At 42.8% G+C, this 23,704-nt stretch overlaps 1 protein-coding gene across 1 annotated transcript in view; it reads right to left on the bottom strand.

The window, feature by feature from the left end:
* met (MET proto-oncogene, receptor tyrosine kinase) overlaps positions 1-23,704 on the bottom strand; it is a 42,395-nt gene that overhangs the window by 15,232 nt on the left and 3,459 nt on the right. The window contains exons 3-10 of the mRNA XM_030769179.1: positions 11,464-11,655; positions 8,284-8,418; positions 7,626-7,805; positions 6,373-6,539; positions 5,826-5,928; positions 4,713-4,849; positions 4,298-4,462; positions 3,106-3,202 (exon numbers count right to left, since the gene is read on the bottom strand). Of these exons, the coding sequence (XP_030625039.1) occupies positions 3,106-3,202; positions 4,298-4,462; positions 4,713-4,849; positions 5,826-5,928; positions 6,373-6,539; positions 7,626-7,805; positions 8,284-8,418; positions 11,464-11,655 (1,176 nt within the window). The remainder of the gene's footprint in view (positions 1-3,105; positions 3,203-4,297; positions 4,463-4,712; positions 4,850-5,825; positions 5,929-6,372; positions 6,540-7,625; positions 7,806-8,283; positions 8,419-11,463; positions 11,656-23,704) is intronic.

Here is a 23,704-nt window from a genome sequence, read left to right as displayed (position 1 = left end):
AGGGGTCTGTGGTGCTGTGACGTGGATTTGTAAAACAGGTGTCTCCAACTACGCACCTCATTAGAAACCTGGAGATATTCTAAAGACATGTAATTATCTCTCACCAAACAAAACGGCCTCACACACGGAGTTGCCAATCCTAAACGTGACCACAATGCTTTGCCCAGAAGATTCTAGATATTTTGAATGAGATTATTTCCTCAAAGTGGGTCACAGGATCAAGCCAAGCCTGTGGCTTTTTGAAAGCTCATCTCTGTTTAGGGTTGTGCCAGCCTTTTTGCAACAAGTTGGAGCTTGTAAAAAAAAAAAAAAAAGAAAAAAAAAGAAACGCTTTTCATGTTGCTGGGAAAGCTAAGATTTACTGAGTCCTGGATTTACTCGAGATCTAGCAAAAAGATATGAGGAGAGAGCCCTAGATTTTTTTTTGCTGTTATTGGGGCCCACAATTTGACTTGCTTCTTAGCTGGAAGCTTTTCTTTTCTTTTTTTTTTCCCCTAAGTGTGTGACCAGGACCAGAAGCAAAGCTAAAGGATGGTTTGCAAGGAATCATGGTTCTTTGCTCCCCCGGAGAGAAAACATAAGGCAAAAGAGTCCTCTTTTTTCCTCTTTTCTTTTCTTCTTTTTTTTTCCCTTGAGGCTTGCCTGTGAACAGGCTGAGGTTGCAACTCGCAGAAAAACCAAAACGAAACTTGAACCCCTGAACCACAGTCCTGCTCCAACCATCGCCGTCGATCGAACTTTAACCCAACAGATGACAGATCCACTCAGGTTACGCCGCAAAAGCAGAGAGTCACAGAGACTCAGACGGAGCCTTCCACCACACAGCTCTCCAATAAACCAGCCTAAACAATGCACCACTTATGTTCAACCGTTCAGCACGGAAACATCAGACTCCTATGCTTCTTTTATGGGGAATAATTGAAAGTGCAATGGAGTCATCCTAAAAACTTGTAGTGATAACATTTGCATTCAATAGAACCATAGCTTTACCTCAGTCACAATCCCAATCTCAATGCTGTTACATTTGGAGAGTCCACCACTGCGACCGTCAAGTGACAAAGCCCCAACCCTTTCAAAAGAAGCACAATCAAAACCTACTGCGTCTAGTTAGATCCTGACTTGACCTGATCTTCTGTGTGAGGTCTTTCATTCCAACTACTGTGAAAGTTTTGGATTGTGCCTTTTTGCAACAATTCCAAGACTTCAAAAGTTGCACAGACAAAATCCATCACGTCTATCTCCGTCTCGACCTGGCCTTCTTTGTGAAGTCTTTCATTCCAACGCCTACTATATAAAATTTAGTAGAAGAGAAACTTTTCTGACAGATTGCAGCAACTCCACTCAGTTTTGGCATTGAGTCCCTCTTGATCTGTAAGTCTCTGATTCTCTTTGGTGGGCCAGGTTGCCTTGACAACCCATTTCTCCCCATTCATTTTCATCTGTTAATCAATAACACACAGATAACCAGTGGCACTACACCCCACCAGACTGCTCCAGAAAGTGAAAAGAGTCACTAGAGCAGAGGTGGTACAAGGGGAGACGACATACTCCCAGCATGAGGTTGTACCTGTCTCCTGGCTGTTGACCCTGGTTGTGGGGGTATTCAATGCTAGAGATAAGACAGTTTACAACTTTCTTCCAAGACCCTGGTCTCACTACCTATCAGGCCTGATTGTAATTACTATGTGTAAATAAGTGCATGTTTAGTCTCTTGGAAATGCCTCAGGCAGCACGGTGGTGCAGTGGGTTGTGCTGTCGCCTCACAGGAAGAAGGTCTTGGGTTTGCTTTTTGGCCAGGCAGCAAGGGTCCTTTCTGTGTGGAGTTCGCATGTTCTACCCATGTGTGTGTGGGTTTCCTCCAGCAGCTCTGGTTCCCTCCCACAGTCCAAAGACATTTAAGTCAGGCGAATTGGAGATACTAAGTTGCCCCTATGTGTGAATGTGTGTGTGAACATGTTTGTCTGTGTGTCTGCCCTGTGATGGACTGGCGACCTGTCCAGGGTGTTTCCCTGCCTTTCGTCCAATGAGCGCAGGGATAGGCTCCAGGACGCCCCCCCAACCCTAATTAGGATAAGCAGCATAGAAAATGAATGAATGAATGAATGGATGAATGAATGAATGAATGAATGAATGGATGAATGAATGAATGAATGAATGAATGAATGAAATGCCTCTTCATTTAAAACTCACTGTCAGAACCTTAGGTTGTATAAATGTTGTTTTAAGTACAAGGAGAACGTCTATTGTGAGATATTTATGGAGATCTGAGATGTTTGCCGTGAGCACTCTAAGCAGAATACCATTGTACTTTTCCAGACAGGTCTACATCTCACATCAAAGAGAGAGGAAATTCAAAAACCCATCTTCTTCCCATGATCATAATATCACGGTTGGCATGGTGACGAGCAATTAATTTCCAGTCGATTGCACCAGATATCACTTCACACAATAGAAAAAGAGACAACACAATAGAAAGAACAACAACAATAGCAACAATAGGACAAAAAAGTAACCTGGGGAAATAAGTGTTGAATATATGAGCAGGTATCGAAATATGAAACACGACTGGACCATTCAGACTCTGCCAAAAATATGAGAGTATTCTTACAGGCACCAAAATTCTTGCAGGTCCTGAAATATTCATATTTTTTTTTTTATTATTGCATCCCTGATTAAAATAATAAATGTGAAATGTCACGTAAGAAAACAAATCACAGCCCATTTCTCTTATAAATATTATAGCCTCCAAATATGAAATGAAATCTATAGTTTATCTTTCTATTAAGAAAACCAGGCGCAGATAGAGTTGAAGTGAAGGTCAGAAGTCTGCGGTGAGAAGACACTGCTGAGAAATAAGATGAAAAAAAAAAAAAACCCAAGGCTGTCTGCAATTTGAGGAGCCAGAGGTGATGACTTATAATGGAGTACTGAGTGTGGATTTTCCATTTCCTCTTCACTCCTGCAGCCTTGGCACTTTCTTTTCCTTTATTTCATAGACCTCCCTTTTCCCTTTCAGGACCCTGATGACAATAACATGCTCATGACATAATGGTGTGTGAGGTATTTGATTGGAAAGGCATATCACCAGCCCTACTGTACACTCACCACGTTTAAGACTTTGCCTTCTGCCGCTATGAGGACCATTCGAGGCTGAAGAGCAGAATGGAGGTAGACCCCCTGTACAACCACTGTGCTCCCGCCGCTGTAGACACACACACACACACACACACACACACACACACACACACACACAAACAAACAATAACATTGGCAAGTCCGCTGCTATGTAGGTTCATGCTACTCAAACCTCACATTCTCTCTCATACACTTAGAAAACCCTTAATGTATACCAGTGGCCCCTATAATTTCTCAATTGTCTCTTTTACTTCTCTCTCTCTCTCTCTCTCTCTCTCTCTCTCTCTCCCTCCTCCTTTCTTCCCCTTCTCAACCTTCCTCAGTTGAACCAATTTAACAAATCCTGCTCTGGTCTTTTTCATTTCTTTCATTAGCAACACTTTGGACAGTGGAGCTAAAAAAAAAACCACACACGGGTCAGTTGTCACACTGACATTTTCTCAAGTCCGAAAAAAAAAAGACATTTGTGAGCTGGTGAGCTGTTGACGGGGAGGATGGATGAGATGACTGCAGACATGTAAATGTAAATACATGACTGTAGCTTCCGCAGAGTTTGGGTAGACGTGAGTGTTACAAATGATCCGAGGTAATTTTCGCTACACTCTTCCCTAATCCCTGTATAATCTTTCCCTTTCTCGCCTTTCTTCCATTTCTCTGCTGAGTTCTGCCTTCTATCTGTTTTCTTTCTGTTCCCCTCATTCTGCATATCCTTTGCTTAAGCTTCACTGTTACTTTTTCACTTTGTCTCTCTCTTTTTCTCTAAGTGTGTCTATACTGGCCTTGTCACCTTCTCTATTCTCCATTTACTCACTTCTGCACAAAGACTGCCTCATTCCTTTTTGTCCCTTACACTTCTGACCATCAATTAAAGAGTGATAAGCATTATAGTAAATGCACTCATTTCTTTAGTTTGTGTTGTTGTGATGTCGTGAGAACAATGAGACACGGAAATTGAAATATTTAACAGAACTATGCACAGGTTTACTCTGTCTAGCCTGTACTTTCAATATGATCTTGATAAGTCTCAGAGAGAAAAAGGAAACTGTCTGTCCTTCAGTGGTTTCACTCTTACCGCTGTTTCAAATTCAGTGTGAAAAAGTGTCTCTTAAAGAGACAGTGGTGGAAACTCCAGTTTAACATGGAGGAAAAAGAGAGAACCCACCTGATGAATGAGCGTCTGGGCTGGACACTGGAGATGATGGGATCTTTGTTATAAGTGTAGTTGGTCGCCGCCTCCCAAGTCACCCCATCAATCTTTAGCCTGACCTTATGCTGGGCAGGTGAGGCTTGGGGCGGGGTCCGGCACGTTAGCATACCAGCTGACACGCTGTGTGGGGAGGAGAGGAGGGGGCATGTACAGACCACAGCTGGCGTTTGAAAACAAGACCTTCTCAAGGTCTCAGGTAAGATAAACCCCAGATCAAAAGGACATGCAAAACATACAGCTCATTTCGCTGTCTCCACCTATCTAAAAATTGATTTCCATAAAGGCTTGTTTTTTTTTCTTCTGTCTTAGCTGGTCAAATGACGTGTGTTATCTAATGTGATATGGTCTCATAACAGGGGTTCAGACTCACCTTTGAAGATCACACGTGGAGTTTCCCACAGTTACCAGTCTTGAACTTCCAGAGTCCAGGAATTCTCCACGGATAGTGAGCACCGTTCCTCCAGATTTGGGTCCAAACTCTGGAAAGATTCCTTTGATGACAGGGCGCTAGATGAACAAACAGAAACATGACAGAAGCTCAAGTCATATACTGTACACACTGTGGAATCTATTATACATTAAAAAAATGTTTCTTTTCTCCTTTATTTTACATAGTTCGGAATGGCCCAATCTTTGTACTTTGGTATGTGCTGGCTATGGCACTTACGCCAGTTTGGGAGTGTGAGCGCTACTGTATACATCCATGGACACGAGACATAAGCTCCTTCTTTTCACCTGTCAGTTAACAAGAATCTCCATGGGAACATAGTTTAAAACGGAGGCCCACTCTATTTTCCTAAATTTGCCTGTAAATGTGCAGGCAAATCATCAGGGGCTGTTAACACGAGGAGTGCTTGACGCTAGGGCTGACTGAAGCGCAGTGCTGTGGAGTGCATCCTGTTTGGCTTACTCTTCAAGACCACCACCAAATTTTTTCTAAGTGATGACCGAACAAGCTGACGTTAAAGCTGAAATTCGAAAATCAGTGTCTTGGGCCACCCACATTTGAAATTAGTGTTGAAATGTTAACTTTTTACTTTGACGCGTGCCCTTTTCTTTCTATTGTGCAGTATCAGCATTTGCTTCCTTTTAAGTCGATTTGTGCACCTGTTTAAAGGTGATATACATGGGGATTAAGGAAAGTTTTTCTGGGAGAGAATGGGGAATAATACCTTGCTGAATTAATCTGGGTGTTTTAGCGCTTTAAAGTTTTTCTTTTTACACCCTGTCCCCTTTTATATCGTGACCCTGTACCTCAGCGACACACAGCCGAAACTTTGGAGACTGCTTACATCTGAGAAGCAGACTGTTAGAAGCAGCAAGGCTAGTTCACAGACGATCACCTCATTTCACTTCTGTCCACACACCTTCAATTCACAACCTGCCTTCTCCTCTATTCAGCACGTGTAGCTCAGTTTAGACTGACGTAAACCAACGTCCAAGTCTGTTAGGTAAGCTGTAAGTTGTGAAAACGCTTACTTACCACAAACATGAAACCTGCTTTTTTGACGAACTCTTTGCCACTGTGAACTTTCACCTCATGGTCAGCGTGGGACGTATTCGCACGAAAGAGACTGCAAACCAACCTGATTTAAAAAGAAACAAAACATGGGCAACAATGAACAAACATCATCTTTATGACGCGCCTGAATAAGCGGGTCATTAGCAACAGATAATCTAATGATAGCCACACTGCGCTACACATGCTAATAAAGAGTCATTCTCTACGGGAAATTTCTCCCCCCGACACACTTAACAATGAGATGGCTGTGAATACTAGCATTTTGGGGGCACAAAAGGGCTTGAGTGGAGTGCTGAGTATCTCTAGTAATTTATTTGGATACGGATGACTGAAATGTACAATGCGGGTCGTTTTCTTCCAATTTGACGTATAGTAGAGCCACAGCTGGAGTGCTATGAGGGGAATGTGGCCTGGCGTCGTTCTGAACTTTGGGAATCTTATGGTGCAGATGGGTGGGAAAACCCAGCTGGAGAACCGCTGACCTCTGACCTCCGTAATGATCACTTACCGATGGTTGTTGTTGACGCTGTCTGGTTTGTCCAGCTTACATGGGGTGCTGGCCACCTCCACTTGAATCAGCTTGGCATCAAATCGGTCTCCTTTGCTGAAGCCAAAGTTTCGGCCACAGATCGTCACTTTGGTCTCTCCTCCAAGTGGGGCGCTAGTTGGGGAGATCTATGGGGAAGGAGGGATTTTTTTAATGTACTCAAGAATAGTAGTGCTCTTTTCAATGTTTTTAGCCTTTCGTCACCCCATGCTGTAGGGTTTTAGGGGGTTGGCAGCCACTGACTGTAACTGAATTGTTTTGGCGTGTGTGTACACTGCAACGGAATTTACGCCAGTAAAAAATGGACGCAACAGTAAAACGTCACCCCTGTGAACAATGCTCCCCAGTATCACTCTCAGTGTTTGAGAGGTCATGTTAAAAAAGTGCCATTTAAGACCAGACCACCAGCAGAAAGGTTAAGAGCCACTGCATTGTGTGCTCAACAGTGTGTTCAGTGAACTATAAAAGATCTCTTTGTCTGCTGCACAATAAACAACATAACATTTCCTGAGAATATATATTCATGTTTCTTCACACTAACCATTCCATCTGGACTCTTAGAACCAGCTTACGTCTCTGCGGTTGATCACCACTAAGCTGGCCTGGGGTTTTATCAGCTAATCAGTCAGGGCCCAAGTTTTGTGGGTATTTTTTCTAAGAGGCAAGAACTGCTAAGAGCCAAGTCAAAAGCAAAAGCAAACACCAAAACAACAGCAGCAGCAAAAAGAAAACAACAACAACAAAAAAAACCTGGCGCTTGCTATTTTTGCTTTGAATTAACTACTGAACAATCAAAACAAAATTTCAGTAAAAATAAGAGATAAGTACCACACAAAAGGCAGTGAGTCAGGAGAGCAAGACACAGCACATCTCAGAGTTAACTTAGTGGGAGAAAGACCTTATGGGTGGAGTCTTTCTCTCTCTTGCTCTCTCTCTCTCACACACACACACACACACAGTTTATAATTTGGTAAACATATTGTGATTTTTAGAGAATGCTGGTCTTTGCTCAAAGGTTGTAATTGATTCCCAACGTTCTTGCATCATCTCAGGGTATCAAAGAAAATACCACAAAGTTAAGAAGGTACCAGATCAATAAAGGTCGGTGATTCGTTTAGGATCTCTTTACTTAGAGAGCACTCATTCTATTAACCGCAGAAGTTATGGCTTGCTTTGTAGCCATGGCAATATTGCTTCTTTGGGGGGATGGTTACCGTGGAAATGAATATGGGGCAGGAATCCTGGATCCAGTGTTTGCTGTCGCACTGTGGTGATCTCATACAGCGGTCCTGGTTCCGACACCAACCGCAGCCCATGAAAGCCGGAGCCAATAGACAGGAACTACAGGACGACAGCTGTTCGCAACCTGGTCCAATCAGAGGGACTTTTGACACCTGGATAAAAAAGTAACATCACATTAAGACACAGGATAAGGAATGAATGGAAAAAAATCCCTGAAGACAAAACTACTGAGTATTGTCCTAAAGAGCTGAAGCAGTACTGAAATGCGGTGCGAGCGTTAGGGACGGCTTTGTAAACGTGTTTGTATTTTGTTTGTAAAGCCAGATAAAATGTTCCCATTTGGGAAAAAAAGAAAGTTGTTTTTACATAACACATTCCACAACTCCTTGTCTTCTTAATACGCTGGCATCCTAGCGCAAATATTCTGAGGAAGTTGTCTGGCTCTATGACTTTAACAGGCATCTTCTGTTTTTGTTTTTCTGTTGGGTTTTTTTCCCCTCCCTCATACGGAGTCATGCCCTGCAGAGAGATCTCTTTGTCCACGTTTATGGACTCGGTGCCAGGGAATAAAACTAGACGCTGTTTTCCTGTACAAAACAAAATGTGAAGAAGAATGTGAAGGTTTTTCACCTTGTTTCCCGTCACCAACAATAAGGAGCCAGTCTGCTCCTGTGCTGACAGCAGGGCCACCTCAGACGACACCGGAAGAGCATCCAAGTGGATGTCGACATGCGGCCGCGTTTGTCCAAAACGGGAAACCACCACCTGAAAAGAATGCTCATTAAAGACCTACTGTATCAAAAGCCCAGCGCTGACGAAAGCTGACCTTAAGAAAAGCATGTTTGTTGTTTACTCTAAGAGGTCATAAACTCCACTTATGATGAGGTCTGCTAAAATTAGCTAGGTCTAGGCCTGCAGTCACTATCAAAGGTTTTCTGTGGCCAAACTATCAAATGTTTCTCATGTTTCCTGTTAAAACTTTTAGACTTGAAATCCTTTGGGAAAGAAGCATGGTTATCAGTTCTCCCCTTTAACAAAGTTTACAAGGCTGACAAAATGTAAAGAAAAACCAAATGTTTAATATGATTACAGCTCTCTGATCCATCATTTTTTAATGTCATGTTTTCACAAGATGAGTTCACGTCCACAGACTTGAGACGAAAAAAAAAATTTGCCTTGATCTTTGGACATGCTCCAGTTCACGACGGCAAAGTTATAAAATAGAAAATTATAGCTGATGCGTGAAAACTTTTCCTCAAGGAGAAAACATAGAATGAAAGGGCGATGGAATCCGAAAGGCAGTTCTTTTAAAGGGGACAGGGCTTTTTTTTTTTTGCTATGGATACGGTAATAACCGGTGTTAACGGCTTCGAGACGAAGATGACAGATTGAACCACATGACATCTTCAAAAGGCAGGGCATGAGAGAAGACAAAAGCCATGGCCGTGGGCGTGTGAAAAGGACGTAAAAAGACTGCTTGTCTGTCTGACATGTTGGGAGGTGTTGGAACATTGGCTCCATCCACGCACCTGGACGAGCATTTATCATTCGCGGTTTTGCTGCAAATTACACTGCTCCAAGCCAGTGAGGTAGAGGAAGACTCACTAAAACGGTGTGTGTAACTCTGGCCCTCTCCTAAGCCACACTCCAGTTGCATTACCAGTCTGCCTGTGCATTACCTCATTTTAGTTTTGGTTTACACATCTGTGTGACTGTGTAAGGTGTGTGGAGGATATGTATCTGTGCCTGCTGGGCCTGTGTATGTCAATTATGTTATTTGTATTAAGACAAACTGTTTGAGTGTGTGTGTGCGTGTGTGTGTGTGTCTGTGTGTGCGTGTGTAGATAAATGTTAGTACGTTTGTATGTAAGTATGTGTTTATTAATGCATGTCTGTGTATGAACGTTTACATGTATGCACGTGTGTAAAAGTTTGTATGTGTTTGTTGTGTATGCCTTTATTCATTACTTTGCTAATTATGTTCTATAATTACTGCATGGACAAAGCATTGGAATTGTGGAGAACTGTTTATGCTTTGTTGCTTAGTTACAGAGTGGAACCCTGATACAGCAGAGAGGAACCCTGACACACATTTTTTTCATGTAGAAAAAAAACTGTAGAACACAATAAAAAAATGTGCATTGTATATGTTGACTCTTAAAATGTGTTCTCGAGAGACAGAAAACACAGAATATGCTTCCACGTGGAGTAGGTTTGAAACAGGCTTACACTGTAACTGCTAATCCAAGTCCCAGCAATGAGACAGATCAGCCAGTTCTTTCATTAAAATACATAGTGTGAGAAGGTCCCAAAACAGATTAACAAGACCCCTAATTGTGGGAGCAATGCAATAAACTCAGGAGAGAAATATATGGATCGTTACTGTAAAAATGCTGTGAATTAAAGTTTATTGCGCTGTGGGAATATTTAAGGGAAGTCCCACTCACAACCACGACTAGGTGTTGAGAGAAACACTTCCTCATGCAGAGTGAACCCCCCCCCCCCACACACACACACACACACAGACCCCTCCATAGCCCCCCCTCCAAGAATGCTTCTCTCTCCCACTCTCATTAAACTAAAAACAATCTTCCCTGAGAATCACCGGGAGACAAAAATTGAACTTATTATACGTTTTCCTTCCATTCACATAGTCTTTCCTTCTCTCTTGAAACTCTCTCTAATTTGCTGTTTTTTCTGTCGGTCTATACTTCTGCAGATTTCTCTGTCATTCATTCAGCTTGCTCTCTCGCTCTCTCTCTCTCTCTCTCTAGTGGTTTTTTGAGTCAGACAGCTGGTCTGCTGTTTGGCCATTCCCAGGCCTCCACACTTAGACAATGGGGCAAGAAAACGTTGAGGGGGGGAAAAAATGTAAAAGAAAAAAAAAGAGAGAGAAAAAGAAAACGACAGCTGCGGCCGTTCCAAGAAAATGCCATGCGGGTACGTGTCATCGAAGCCCGTGCTCACCACTGACGGAGCGCTCGACTTGCTTAGTCCGCTTCCGTGCAGCTGTCGTTTTTTTCTCTGCGCCACTCATTTTTCAAACATTTTCTCGCCATATTTATATATATATATAAAAAAAACAAGAATGTGAGCGAACTTCTGGAATGGAATTTTTTTTTGTCATCGAAATCGTCAAAAAAAATTAAAAATAGGTTCCTACTTTCAAACCTATAGTTTATAGGGGTTTGAGTGGACACTGGCAGGTTAGGGACATGTTTAGTGAATTCAAACAGTAAATTCAAGGCTGACACTGATAGGCAAAAAGCAGGTTTGTTTGTCCAGACGAGTGGTTGCGAGATTGCGGTTTCTGGTAGAAATGGTTGAGTGGGGTTAAAGGTGACCATTTGAACAAACAGGAAAGCCCTGCATTTCCCAACCTGCCTCTGGCACCTGCGCTTTCATTCTTCTAGGCCGTTTTCACTGGTCACGTACCAACATCCTGTTCACTTACACGCACAATAAAACAAGGGAACTCTTGCCTACAGTGCCTTTCTGACAGAAAAGCTGAGAACTTAAGGGTTGACCTTCCATAAAGGAACCAGTGAGTCTCAGAAAATTGGACAGACTCATGAACACCAGACAAAGAAAAATCTCCAAAACCAACTGGATCAAATGACGTAAAATAGGCACGATGTTAAGGCCTCCATTACTTAACACTTAGCCAGACTCGCTAACAAACATCATGACTTCTCTGTTAGCCATAATCCTTCCAGAGTGAAGTTTATCCAATCACAGCGATAGAGAGAGAGAGAGAGAGAGAGAGAGAGAGAGAGAGATGCGTGAACCCTGACCCCCTGCTCTCCTTACCTGGATGAGTCGTCCATCCGCGGTCCCCAGGCTGGCTACTGTGTGATTCTGCATCGGAACCACGGCGATGGAGGTGAGGAGGACATCGCGAAATCGGCCGTTGAAGTAATCTCGCCGGGGGTTGGTACTGGTGATCTCCAGACGGTAGCCCTTCTCGTGTTTGCCGCAGCCAAAAGAGTCATCCGAGGAGCTCTGGAGAACACACACACACACACACACACACACACACACAGTTGAAGTTAAACAGTTCTGAGACAGCCTCGAAGATAAACACAACATTTAATCATTTACAACACCGTAAATCAACAAAATCAATAAGGATCAATTTCACGTGAAAGGAAAAAAAAAGAAAAAAGATGGCAGCTCTGAACAGCTAGAGTTAACGAGAAGCACAAACGTCAATATTTAGAGTTTCATTTAAGCTTTTAGTTTCTGCAGGATAGAAGATCCTTTGGGCAAGGCATAAGATTTAAGCCCCCCCCCTCCCCCACCGTACCAAATGCATTTAATGGATAAAATATTCCTGGAAGAGAGTATTTGGTAGTAAAACAGACAAGCTCTATATAAGCTCCAAATCTACTGTTTCATCTAGTCCAGAGAATAATGATGATCAGTTGTGCTGTCTACTCTCTGGGAGGGTGGATCATCTTCGCTGCAATGTGATGGCTGTGTACACAGATGGCACTGATTCATGGGAAACTGAAAGGAATTTAAGCTTCACTACTAGAGTCCTTTCACAGCATCCAGCGTGTTTGGCTGTGATCGGCTCGACTTGGGGTACTTTGGTATCAACAATGAATGTCAGAAGTTTGAAAAAAAAAAAAACATCTTGAAAAAAAAACCTCATGCATCATTTCTGAGTCTTTGGAGCATTTGGAAGAGCTTGTTTTTTTATGTTCTTTAGTAAGGCGGCTGAGCTAAACCGTTTTGAGGCTTGAGAGAACCGAACGGCAGATACAACGAAATGAAGCGACCGAATAACAGACAGAAACCTAAAGGCTGTGACATGGTCAAGCTCTAAGGGTCACAGACCCAGGCATGAAAATCTAAGAGTCATCAATAATTAATGAAACCGGACCCTGGCACGAAAGGCCCATGACTAAAGTGCCAAGTCAAGTACAGAGAACGGGCGGTTAATGATTAAGACAGAGCTCTCGCCAGCTCTGTTAGGCTGGTGTTCTGTTACACTATATGGTGGAGGGTGGGGGCAAACACAACAAAGCCTTGAAAACACACACGCACACACACACACACACACACACACGCACAGGACAGAAACGACTTCAAAAAGGCACAAGAAAAGCAGTTTATCCCGTGCCAGGCTGGTGAGAACGAAGGAGGGGTGGTATGCTTCAATACGAGAGAGCCGAACTTTCAGCACCAAGCCTATAATTCTTTACAGAGCTTCTCTTTCTGCCCTTGTGAGTAAGACATATGAGTCAGTGGCCTGATTGTGGTCTGAGCAAAAAAAAAAAAAAAAAGAAAAACTCACAGCTTCATTTTAGGGCATGTCTCAGAGGGAGAGCTTTGAAGCTTCAGAGAACAATACAGAGCCAACAATAAATCAGGCCAAGGGAACATTAAGGCTCCACTCCCGTTACAAGGCTGAGAGGGCCTGCTCTGATACTCTCTCTCTCCCACACACACACACACACACACACACACACACAGACTAAACTGCAGTCAGTGCAGCCAGGTGAGAGCCCAGGAGTGGAGAGCAGGTGAGGTACAGCTTCATTCATCCGATAGAGAAGGACTATTACTCTGATGCAGGTTGACTTGAGAGTGATACAGGAATTTAGCCGGCATAGGACTAAGTCCACTCTGTTATAAGACATGGAGAAAAAGAGAGAGAGAGAGAGAGGAGAGAGTGTGGGACAGACAAAAAGAGGGGCAGCGTGAGTGTTGGGGGAGGGTCGGGTGCTTTGAAGTGTCTTCAGCCTCGGAAAGCTGACTTTGTTCAGTTATATAATCCTAAATGGTTATCTATCATAACACCCCACTGGCTTGGCCTCTCAGTGAGACCCAGCATAATTATCTCCGCGACACAATGGGTTGGAACTGATCTCTACGGCTCTGAAAAAAAAAAGAAAGAGAGAGAGAGAGAGGGGAGTGAAGCTAAGCTATCACCAGCTGAAAATACACTGGACTGCTTCAAGAAATAAAAAAAGAAAAAAAGAAAGGTTGGAAAAAGAAGTTGGAAAGGAGTTGGCGAGGGTATTTTCATAGCAAATAAACCTAGCTTTCACTACATATATGGAAAAAAGGACAGGCCAACGAAGAGAGAGAGTTGAACGAAAAAAAAGCACCATCGTGCATTCCAAAGCTTCTGAGAAGGTGCTGTGAGGATCAAGGGTAGAGATTGGAGAGTTGGGCAGTGTTTTGACAAGCTTTGCCTCTTATTGTCCTGAGCCGATCTCCCCTGGCGTGGAGCTGTGCTCTCCAGGACAGAACTGGTGTTGTCACAGCAGCAAGGGTTCTCTGCAGACCGTTTGGATTCTGCTGGCCTTTTATAAACCTTGTGATGCAAACTCTCACATGCTTTGTTTATGCGGCCTGTCTTTGTCTTTCTCTCTCTCTCTCTCTCTACTCCCTTTCTCTCTTTCTCTCAACATGACTTCATGGGTAAGTGAGATTTATAAGAGCCGCCACATGCGACCGGGGCATGAATTCCAGAACATCCTTTCGGCGAGGCATTGTAATGCACTGTGAAAACTTAGACCATGAGGGTGTCTGTGCCACAGAGAGGCAGCTCTGGTTTAACCCTCTTTGACCAGCTTTCATTGTGGAAAACACAAAGCTGGGGTGATAGGGTTACTGTCATCTTCCTTCTGCCTTTCACAGCTTTGTGGCCTTTGGCATCACCTCACAGAACTCTTGATGAGTGTGAGTGTATATATGTATGTATGTATGTGTTTCTGTATGAGTGTGTGTGCGCGCGTGTGTGTGTGTGTGCGAGTGTGTGTGTGCCTATGTGCGAGTGTGTGTGTGTGTGTGCGTGTATTTTAGGTAGAGCTAGCTTACTGGGGCTCGCGACCTGACTGCACACTCACAGTGTGGGGAATGAAGTCGGTGTGGGGCACAAAATGCTGTTCCCCACTAAGTTAACAAAGTTTTTCTAAAGTATACTGTTGTTAATGGTAAACCTAAAAAGAGTTCTTTGGTTAGGATTAGGGTTAGGGTTAGGGTTAGGTTGGTATTCTTTAGTTACGGAAAAGTGGGAGTCAGTGGGAGTTCCTCATTTAGATATGAATACAAACTTGTGTGTGTGTATGAGTGTGTGTGTATGTATGCATGTGTGTGTGTGTGTGTGTGTATGTGTAAGGAGATCTACGCAGGCACAAATGTTACCTCCATACACTCCTTTTTGACCCTGGGGCCTGTGTGCAGTGGGTCCAGGGAAGGCTTGCAGAGTCGTGGCCTTCTCAAGATTTTTGAAGATTGACAGTTCAGCGCTTCTGTTGTCTGTCAGCTGCCCTTTGACGAAAATAACAAACCCACTAATTCAATACAACCCGCCCAACTTGCGCGTTTGCTCTGAGCGAATGTGTGCATTTGCGTGAGTGTGCGTGTGTGTGTGCGTGAGTGTATGTGTGTGTGTGCATGTATGTGTGTGCGTGCGTGTATGTGTGTGTGTGTGTGTGTGTGCGCGTGTGCCTGTGTACGGGAGAGGCTGTTACTGGGCACCTGGGCTTTTTTACGGCACGTTACAGAGCAACCTGACTCTGCTGTTTGGGAGGCTGCTGGGGAATGGGGGATTGCTAAAGCTGAGACTTGATTAGATTACTGGGTCACAGGGGTCACAGTGGTGTGGGCAATCAGAGAAGCTGACAATATCCCAGAGTTCACCCTGCTGAAGGCGCCAAGGTGTCCACGCATCGAGTGCCAGATTTGGGTATACGAGGATGCTGATCAGGGCACACGGCATATGGATGAAATAACACATCCATGTCATGCTCTTCTGTACCTCTTTTCTTTTCTTTTCTTTACACACCCCAGTACTCTGGCTACATCCCTCTGCTTCCAGGCTCCTCTTCTAACTCCTACCTTTATTTCAGATTTGCTTCTTTCTCCTTTCATTTGCTCCTTCTAATCCTTCTCCTTATCCTTTCATCACTCTCCTTCCATTCTTTTCCACCATAATTCTCCTGGAACCCTCCCCCTGTTTTGCTCCCGTTCCCAAACAGACTTGACTCCACTCCCTCGCTCACTTCAACAGTCAAGCAATCTGTCAGCAAAAGGCTTTGTTCCTCTCTTGGGTTTCCTCCTGCAAAACAATACACGGGCCAGCTCAGCGACTAACACTTACTATCACTACCACTCGGTCGTTACTTACAGTTCGACTGCGCAGACCCCTGCGTGTGGAAAAATTTCTGCACTCATACTTTTAGTCTTCCTCATCGCAGCGAGTATGATTCTACTGAAGTTATGCGCCAGATTCCATCTCTTTCATTTTTCAAAAGATTTATTCTTATTTTAGAAAAAGAGACTTTACCAAAATGTTCATTATTACCATTTCCTATAATTTAGTGAGTTATGAATCGTTATCATTTATAAATATATAATGTAATACCAGCATACACTTTAATGAGGAGAACAGAGAAAACGAACTGAGACAGAGGTGAAGAAAATGTAACAAAGCAAAATCACAACACCCACTCACCTCAAAAAAACAATGAAGAAAAGCCAGTAACTTTTTAGGAAAAATGTCCTCAATAAGGAACGTCTGTTCCAACCAATACTGGGTCTTGGAGGTGGATCCCTTTTGCAAAAGAAGGGAAACTACCATTCTCTGTGTTTACTCTAGTACAGACCAGAGGCATGCAAACATATTTATGGAAGCTGTTGTGAGCGTTGCACATCCATTCAATTAGAGAAACAGACAATCACAAATGGATAATTTAGAGTCCGGATCGTTCCAGGGACTGGCCACTCATCAATTACTGATTCACTGTACGTCTGTTTAAAGCATTAGTGCAAACGTCCATTCATTACAGGAAGGCACGCTGAAGACACTTTAACGGATCCACCCACCATAGACAAACTTAAGGCAATGGAACCTACTCTAGTTTGGAAAAAAGACGACTTCTTGGGCCAAAAAAAACAAACAAACTGCCAAATAGTCCAAAGATAATTTTCTTTCAGACAAGCAGCATGAAGAATGTACGAAAACCTTGTTTACAAACAGTTAGGACTAATAAATTCCATTTCGCACCGGGCGTCTTTTTCTTTTCACTGATGAGTCAGATCTTGTGCCTGCTGCCAAAAACAAAGCTGTCACACGTCAGATTTTTTTTTTTTATAGACACAGACATTGTAACAGAAGAGACACAAAATCCCTTAATGGCTGAACTTTTGGCCACAGGCTATGAGAACTTCTCTGAAATTTCACAATATTTCAAGCTAGGGATGGGAGCTTAAGGCACAATGCAACTTATTAGTTTACTGTTTCCACTGGTGGCTGTGCTGTATAAAAGAAGTTTTAAGGAGTGATAAGCTAATTGCTAAGCTGTTTAAACTGGCGTGCTGGCCCGTGTCGTGGCATGGGTAGCGCTCTAACAGATTTCTAATGTGGTGATGGATTCAGAGATGTCAGTGCTAACTCCCTCCTCCTTGTTGACACACGGGGTGAGACGAGTTTTCCTGCAGTAAGTCAGGGAGCCGAGAGCATGTCTGTGCTCATGCCCACACGTTTACTAGAGCTGAACTTGAAGTGGAAATCGATAAACAAAACGGAGCATGCTCAGAGCGTGTGTAAAAAGTAGAAAGACCTCATGAACACGTCTAGCATGCTGCTTTTTGGAAACCACAACAATGCCTGTATACAGTTTCAGAGGGCAGAAGTTTTTTTTTTTTTTTTCAGAGCAAAAGGACTGTTTGCAAGCAGGGAACTGTAAACGGACTCCAAGCATGACTTACTCGTGAGGAAATCAACTTAATTGGCACTAATTCTATTATTATTATTGAACACAACCATTGTTCATTTCAAGAAGCTAACCGCAAACTTGTAAAACCAGGAAGGCATAGAAGACAATGTCTAATTGATTAAATGACCATTAAAGTTGACTGTTTATAATTTAATTACAATGTCTGGTATATGACTGAATAGCCATGAAATATTTTGAGCACGCGTACAATTAGTATTGAGCGTCTTACGACTACAAATTACAATGGTGTTTCTTTAAAAAAAAAAAAGAAAAAAAGAAGAGGAAATCTTAGTGATATTTTCTAATGTGGATTAGAGTTAAAATACACATAATTCAGATTCAGTGCAGAGGCTGGCCTTGTGTGTGTCTCTGATATCTCCTCTCTATTACAATAATTAAACTCCCCTTTGTTAGAATGAGAAGAAGTCAGAACAAGATCAGTTTTCAGTTTTGCATATGTCTGACTACATTGAGTCATCCTGTACTCACTGCTCAAATTTTGTGCATTTCCACACAATCCTCACCTTTGTGAACAGTCATAGTTTGACAGCCTGGCTGTGTATGTGTGCTTTTACATGCACTCATATGCACACAAGACCACAGACCAAAGATCAAGAACAGAACTGGCAGAGGCTCTACTTAACGCCAGACATTTGTCAAAAACACTCCAAGGGGGGCAAAAAAAATGATTGGAGCATTGCAGTTTTTCCTCATGGTAAACATAGTCCACCGCTGTATATGGATCCAGCACACAGGTGGCATCCTTCACTTTTATGACATACATTTTCATTGCCAGCGAACTGTTACGCTGCTTTAAGTGTAAAAACATACAACAAATGGCAAACAACCCACTGCACTTGTAATTCACAAAGATCTGGGTTGCTGTGGAACAATGCATCATTGAGCTATCAGTCCACACTTGTAAAACCACTAGAGGCTGGCATCTTACTTAATCGACAGTTTTCACACATGAGGGATCTTCTGGGATCATGGTTAGAATAGTACATTATTAAAACACATCTGTTTTTTTCTTTCCTTTTCTTTTTTGTTTGGTTTTGGGAATGAAGGCATATATCCAGCTCAGTCACAGCCTTTGGCGAATATTCTGTCTTTGTAACCCCCTGAATTGGCTTTGTGCCCCCTGTATTGAACACAATGGAGTAAAAGTCTTTGTTCTCAGTTGAGATAGCTCATGTGTTCACAAAAACAGGACCAAATTGAGATGTTGAGTTTTTGGTGAGCCCCTGGAAAAATACATGCCCCTCCTTCAATCCCCCCCCAAAAAACCCTAAATCTGCTTGCCTTTTAGAAAAATAGATCACACTCCTTTCTTCCTGGGCTTTTATGTCCAAACCCAAAGAAAGGAAAAAAAGAGATTATCTCTGTAGGAAAAACAAACAAACAAAAAAACATGTTTACTGGCTCTGTATGAGTTACTCAATGTTCATTCACTTAGTGATCTGACCAAATGCTTTTTAAAGCTCCACAAAGAAAACCTCCAACAGTCATATATCAGGTGAAAACGTGTTTTCTTCTCACAGGGTTCTTTAACTGGCTGCCTGTACAGAGGACTAAGCTTAGTCAGTGCGGACTGAAGTGCTGAGTGGTGTTGCAGGGTTGACTCAGATAAGCTCTTATTTGCTACCCATTGTTTCGGAGCGCAGGAGGTGATAATGTCGAGTTGACACAGGACCAATTCAATCTCCTTCACGTCTCCTCTACTGCTTAAACACGCATTCATTCAGTTGGTATGCCACAGGGCCTTTTGTTCTGGTGTTAAAATCCAACCAAAGCGCCAGTGACCAGTCAGGCACGGTGGTGAAAAAAACCCCAAAAAACAAAACAAGTGCCAGAGAAGGAGATTCAGTCTAAGTCTGCACCGAAAACTCGCTCTATTTAAACCTGTTTATACCAGATTATTCGCTTAATTTCATCTAATCTCTCTGAGTTTGGAGTTCTGTTTTAAAAAGTACCACATCACTAGAATGTAGACAGAATGGAGGATTTGGGGCCATTTTTGGTATTTTATGACGTCATTTCAGGGGTGATCTCCCAGGCAACCTGAACAAGGTCATTTACTGCTTCAGTGAGCTTTGAGATTGAGAGCGGTTCAGGATGGCTTTAATCCATCAGCTTTCCCAAACCTGCAGTCAGAGGTGTGTGTGTGTGTGTGTGTGTGTCCGTGCATGTGCACGCATTCTCACAAACACCAAAACCAAGAAGCTACCATGCAGTTAAAGTGGAAGAAGAGGAAGGTCAGGCCACTCTGGCAGATTACAGGCTCTACTAAGGAATCTTTCTGGGTCCATTTGTGCTGCTTTGCATATATCACTGTGTAAAACGTCGGTAGACATTAGAAGGACTTTTACAAAATGCTTGAGATGACAACCATAATGGGATGAGTGATACTGACACAACACGATGAATTAGCAGTGGCATGCTAAAAGGGAAAGCTAACATTCCATAAGATGGGACACAGAGGGGCTTTTGATTGGTTCTCCTGTAAGGTTATGAATGTGTGTATGTGAGCACCCCCCACCACCGCCCACCCATGAGACAGATTGCAACTGCAGACATTTATCAGTTATGACTCTGCACTTATCTGTTTTTATGTGAGCGCTAAGCACACACACACACACACACACACACACAGACACACAGACACACAAAACAGAAGCTGAAAATACATGTTTTGCTCTAGAGTAAACAAATGGAGCAACCACTTATGGGACTAAATTCAATCTGTGTCTAAAAGATGAACATTTCCTTCACTGTAATTCACTTCTATGAACCCATCTCGGATTATAAAGTGTTTTAGAGGACAAAATAAAGATGGAAAAAAAAAACGGAAGAAAAAAAAAAACCCGAGGTCATAAAGACCAGAACACAGGTGCTTGTATTCCTAACAGTGAAGGGAAAGAGAGAGAAGCAGCTTGCACCTGGATGCCAGCTGCTCTGTCTCCTCACTGTGCCGTTATGGTCCAGAGTCACGCAGGGAGCCTGCCAGGGCATGGCTGCCAACGTGAACTCATAATGGGGGGGGGGGGCTGTGTGAGAAAACATGCTGCTGCAAGAATCCACCTGCATCTACGGCCAAGTGTTGTGCATGAAGAGTGTGAGTGTGTACCAACAAACTGTATTAGCAGAAAACTCAGCAGTTGCAAACATAGCCACACAGATGCACACTGACATACAAACACGTAGACATATAGACACACGCACACATACACGAGTTACAGAAGTGCAACCAAGCATGTGTCTTATCTTATCGTGAAAGGGGTAGACAGGACCCAACAAGACTTCTGTCCTTAAATGCAACACATTTTCATTACAGCAGATGATGAAGAAGAAGAACCTCCTACTGCTGAGTTCTGACCTCCAAACACTCCTTAGTTTTGTCACTTTGCACAATAACATCACATCTGGGCAGCGGGGCTGGGCAGAAACAGGCAGGGGCATGCTTGCAATCAAACATGTTAAAGTAAACACTACAACCATCACACCCTATCTTCTACAACTTCTATATCACATCATGTCTCTGTACGTTATGTGAAGCACGCAGGATACGGTGTATCAGTCAAAGGACGTCATTCTGAAGGGACTGCTTTATGCTGATAATTAGTCATATTTCACTATCAAAAAATGTTGTAAGAGAATTTTCGCGAGGTAACAGCAGAAATCAATGTACCTCGATGCTTTGCCGTTAAGCTATTAAAGTGAAACCGCTGTTTAAAAGGCATGTTCGTTTAGCTAACGTTGCTGTTATAATTAAAACGCACGTCGATCAAAACTGCCTCTGTTAGAATTATATTACGCGCCGCAATCAATCAGGCTTCAGATTTAATTTAAAAGCAATCAGCATTTGCTGGTTGTTTGACGAATCAATTGTAATTCAATGATAATTCTGACCTTAAATGTGGTTCTTTGTTATTTTTAGAGTCCAGAGACACCCCTCACCCGCCCCAACCCACCTCCAAGCTCTTATGAAAAAGGGCGCAAAGACTTGTTGGGGACATTCCAACTGTGACATACGTACTGCAAGTCTAAATTACCCCACAAATTCAGGCTTTTATTTCTGACTGCTTTATTAACTAATATTGCAGCTCAAGAGCAGACTGACGGATCAATAGTTATAAGAGCCTTGTTTAAACTCTAAATTCCACCATTGCTCCCCCCCGCAGTCTATTATGGCCACAATTCATGCATTCTTTAATTAGGATCCAGATATGACTTTGCTTTTACATTAATAAATAGCACTTAAGGACAGACGCTAACAATCCCTAGATTTTGTAACGTTTGCTTTATGTCTGCAATATCTTGCATGATTTAGCATACGTGGTTTCCTTAACAGAGTAATTCTGGAGGCAGGGCGACCTGTAGCGCCCCTGATACGCATCTAAATCTACATACAATAACAACATCTATACTACTTCATTAAGAAAGCTTTTTGGTGTGTTTATGGCTTAATGCTTTTATTGTCTTTCTTATCTTGGTATTGTGAGGAACGATAAGAGGAGAGGGAGACCACATGGCGTGCGCCGCAGAAGCCGATATCATAAATCAAACCGATGGCACTCGAGACAAGTCTCTTGCAAATAAATATCGCCGCAGCGCTGCGCTAGAATCTTGGTGTACGTTCACTCATAAATATTTCAGTTAGGGACTGTGTGTCTTCTGATAATCCCTGGCCATCTTTGGGTTTTATTTCAAAACACACGCCAACTTCTCAGACGTAGGCTAATCGAATTCACGTAACGCTCTTAGATGGGATTCAGCGGAGCGTGGCTGTGATCCGTTACGTTAAAAGCCGTTTTGGCTGCTTTTTGTCAACATGTGGGAAATAAAAAAGGTTCAGATGATTCTCAGCGTGTGACAAAATGTTTAGAGGAAACACTCAGGGAACAAAAATATTTGAAATGGACTATGCTGAAGCCCATAGGCCCTCAGAAGTGATAAACGACCCAAAGAGCTCTGTGATTTCCAGCAGGTGAGGCACAAAGCACAGAGCAGAGCATAGAGTGGTTAAAGTGGTCCAGAATTCCTGAAAGGGCAAATATTTTCACACAGACAGACATCCACTTCCAAATCAGCTAATTAAGCAATAAATCTGAGAGAGAAAAACACCTAGAATTTTATCTAAGGTTTTATGATGTTAAGTTCCCCTTTTCTTAAAAAAAAAAGATAATGCTGTGATAAAAGAGAGTATGTTCTTGTTTACAAGCCTGGAAAATGCTCCATTTGGACAATCTTGGTTTCACAGATACAACAGTTAAAGAAAAGAGCAAACATACCTTGGCACAGGGTACCTGTTTCTAAATCTGTTCCTACAAAGACCACTACCCTGCACTTCTTTTTTTGTGTGTGTGTGTGTGTAGCCAATCGCAAGCACACTCGATTGAACTCATCAGCCACTCATCATGCTCTGTTTTTAATTGAATCAGATGTGCCAGTGCTCAGCAGGAGCAGAAATGTTCTGATCAGTGTTCCGTGTGGGAATGGATTGGGCAACACAGCCAACATTACAACTGTCTGACTGTGCACTTTATCACTTTATAATTGGTCAACGTCGAACAGCAGAGTACGAATCGTCTTGAAGCCAAATTATTTCTGAGGAATTCCTGTTTTTGTCACATGGTGTCCATACAACAAAAAATACTGCTTGGCTGGTAAACAATTACGTCATGACAACAAGTTTATCACAAGTTATATGGGCTGGAGCCTTCAGGAGCAGCTAAAGGCACTGAGATGAGGAACAGCTTTGCTGAGGTGACTGAGCAGTGCACCGTGTGATTTTCCATCCATACCTCCATTCCTTCCTAAACCCATGTTATTGTGTCACCATTCACTGCTGCTCACTGGAGCTTAGCCACGCATGCCATTCCGTTCATAAGACCTTATCCTCTTATCTGTCCAAGTTCACCCATCCTAACGCATTACTGTCTGTGATTGGTTGTGAGCGGACCTGAGGGAAATACAGACACAGCGAGAGAACAACTCTCCTGACTGCTTTTTTTTTTTTTTTTTTTTTTTTGTAATGAAATCTGGAAGGAACTAGCCCCAGCACTTATTGACAGGGGCCCTCGCGGGAGTCGTCAGCAGCTGAATTCATGTTATTGATCCTACGATTTAGTGACTGATCCAGCCAATGCTGATGAATGAAGAGGAAAAAAAGGGAGAAAGTGTAGAAGACCGTCCAAGAAACAATTTATGGTGAGGTAGTCCTGAAGCCATAAGGGCCAAAGGTCAAAGAAAAGTGGTGTCAAAACATCAGACCATGGGGACCTTATATCTAGACAGCGTTTTGATCATTTTAC

This window comes from Chanos chanos, chromosome 1 (genome assembly GCF_902362185.1).
Source record: "Chanos chanos chromosome 1, fChaCha1.1, whole genome shotgun sequence".
In the NCBI taxonomy this organism is placed as follows: domain Eukaryota; kingdom Metazoa; phylum Chordata; class Actinopteri; order Gonorynchiformes; family Chanidae; genus Chanos; species Chanos chanos.
This window is presented reverse-complemented; position numbering and strand designations above follow the sequence as displayed.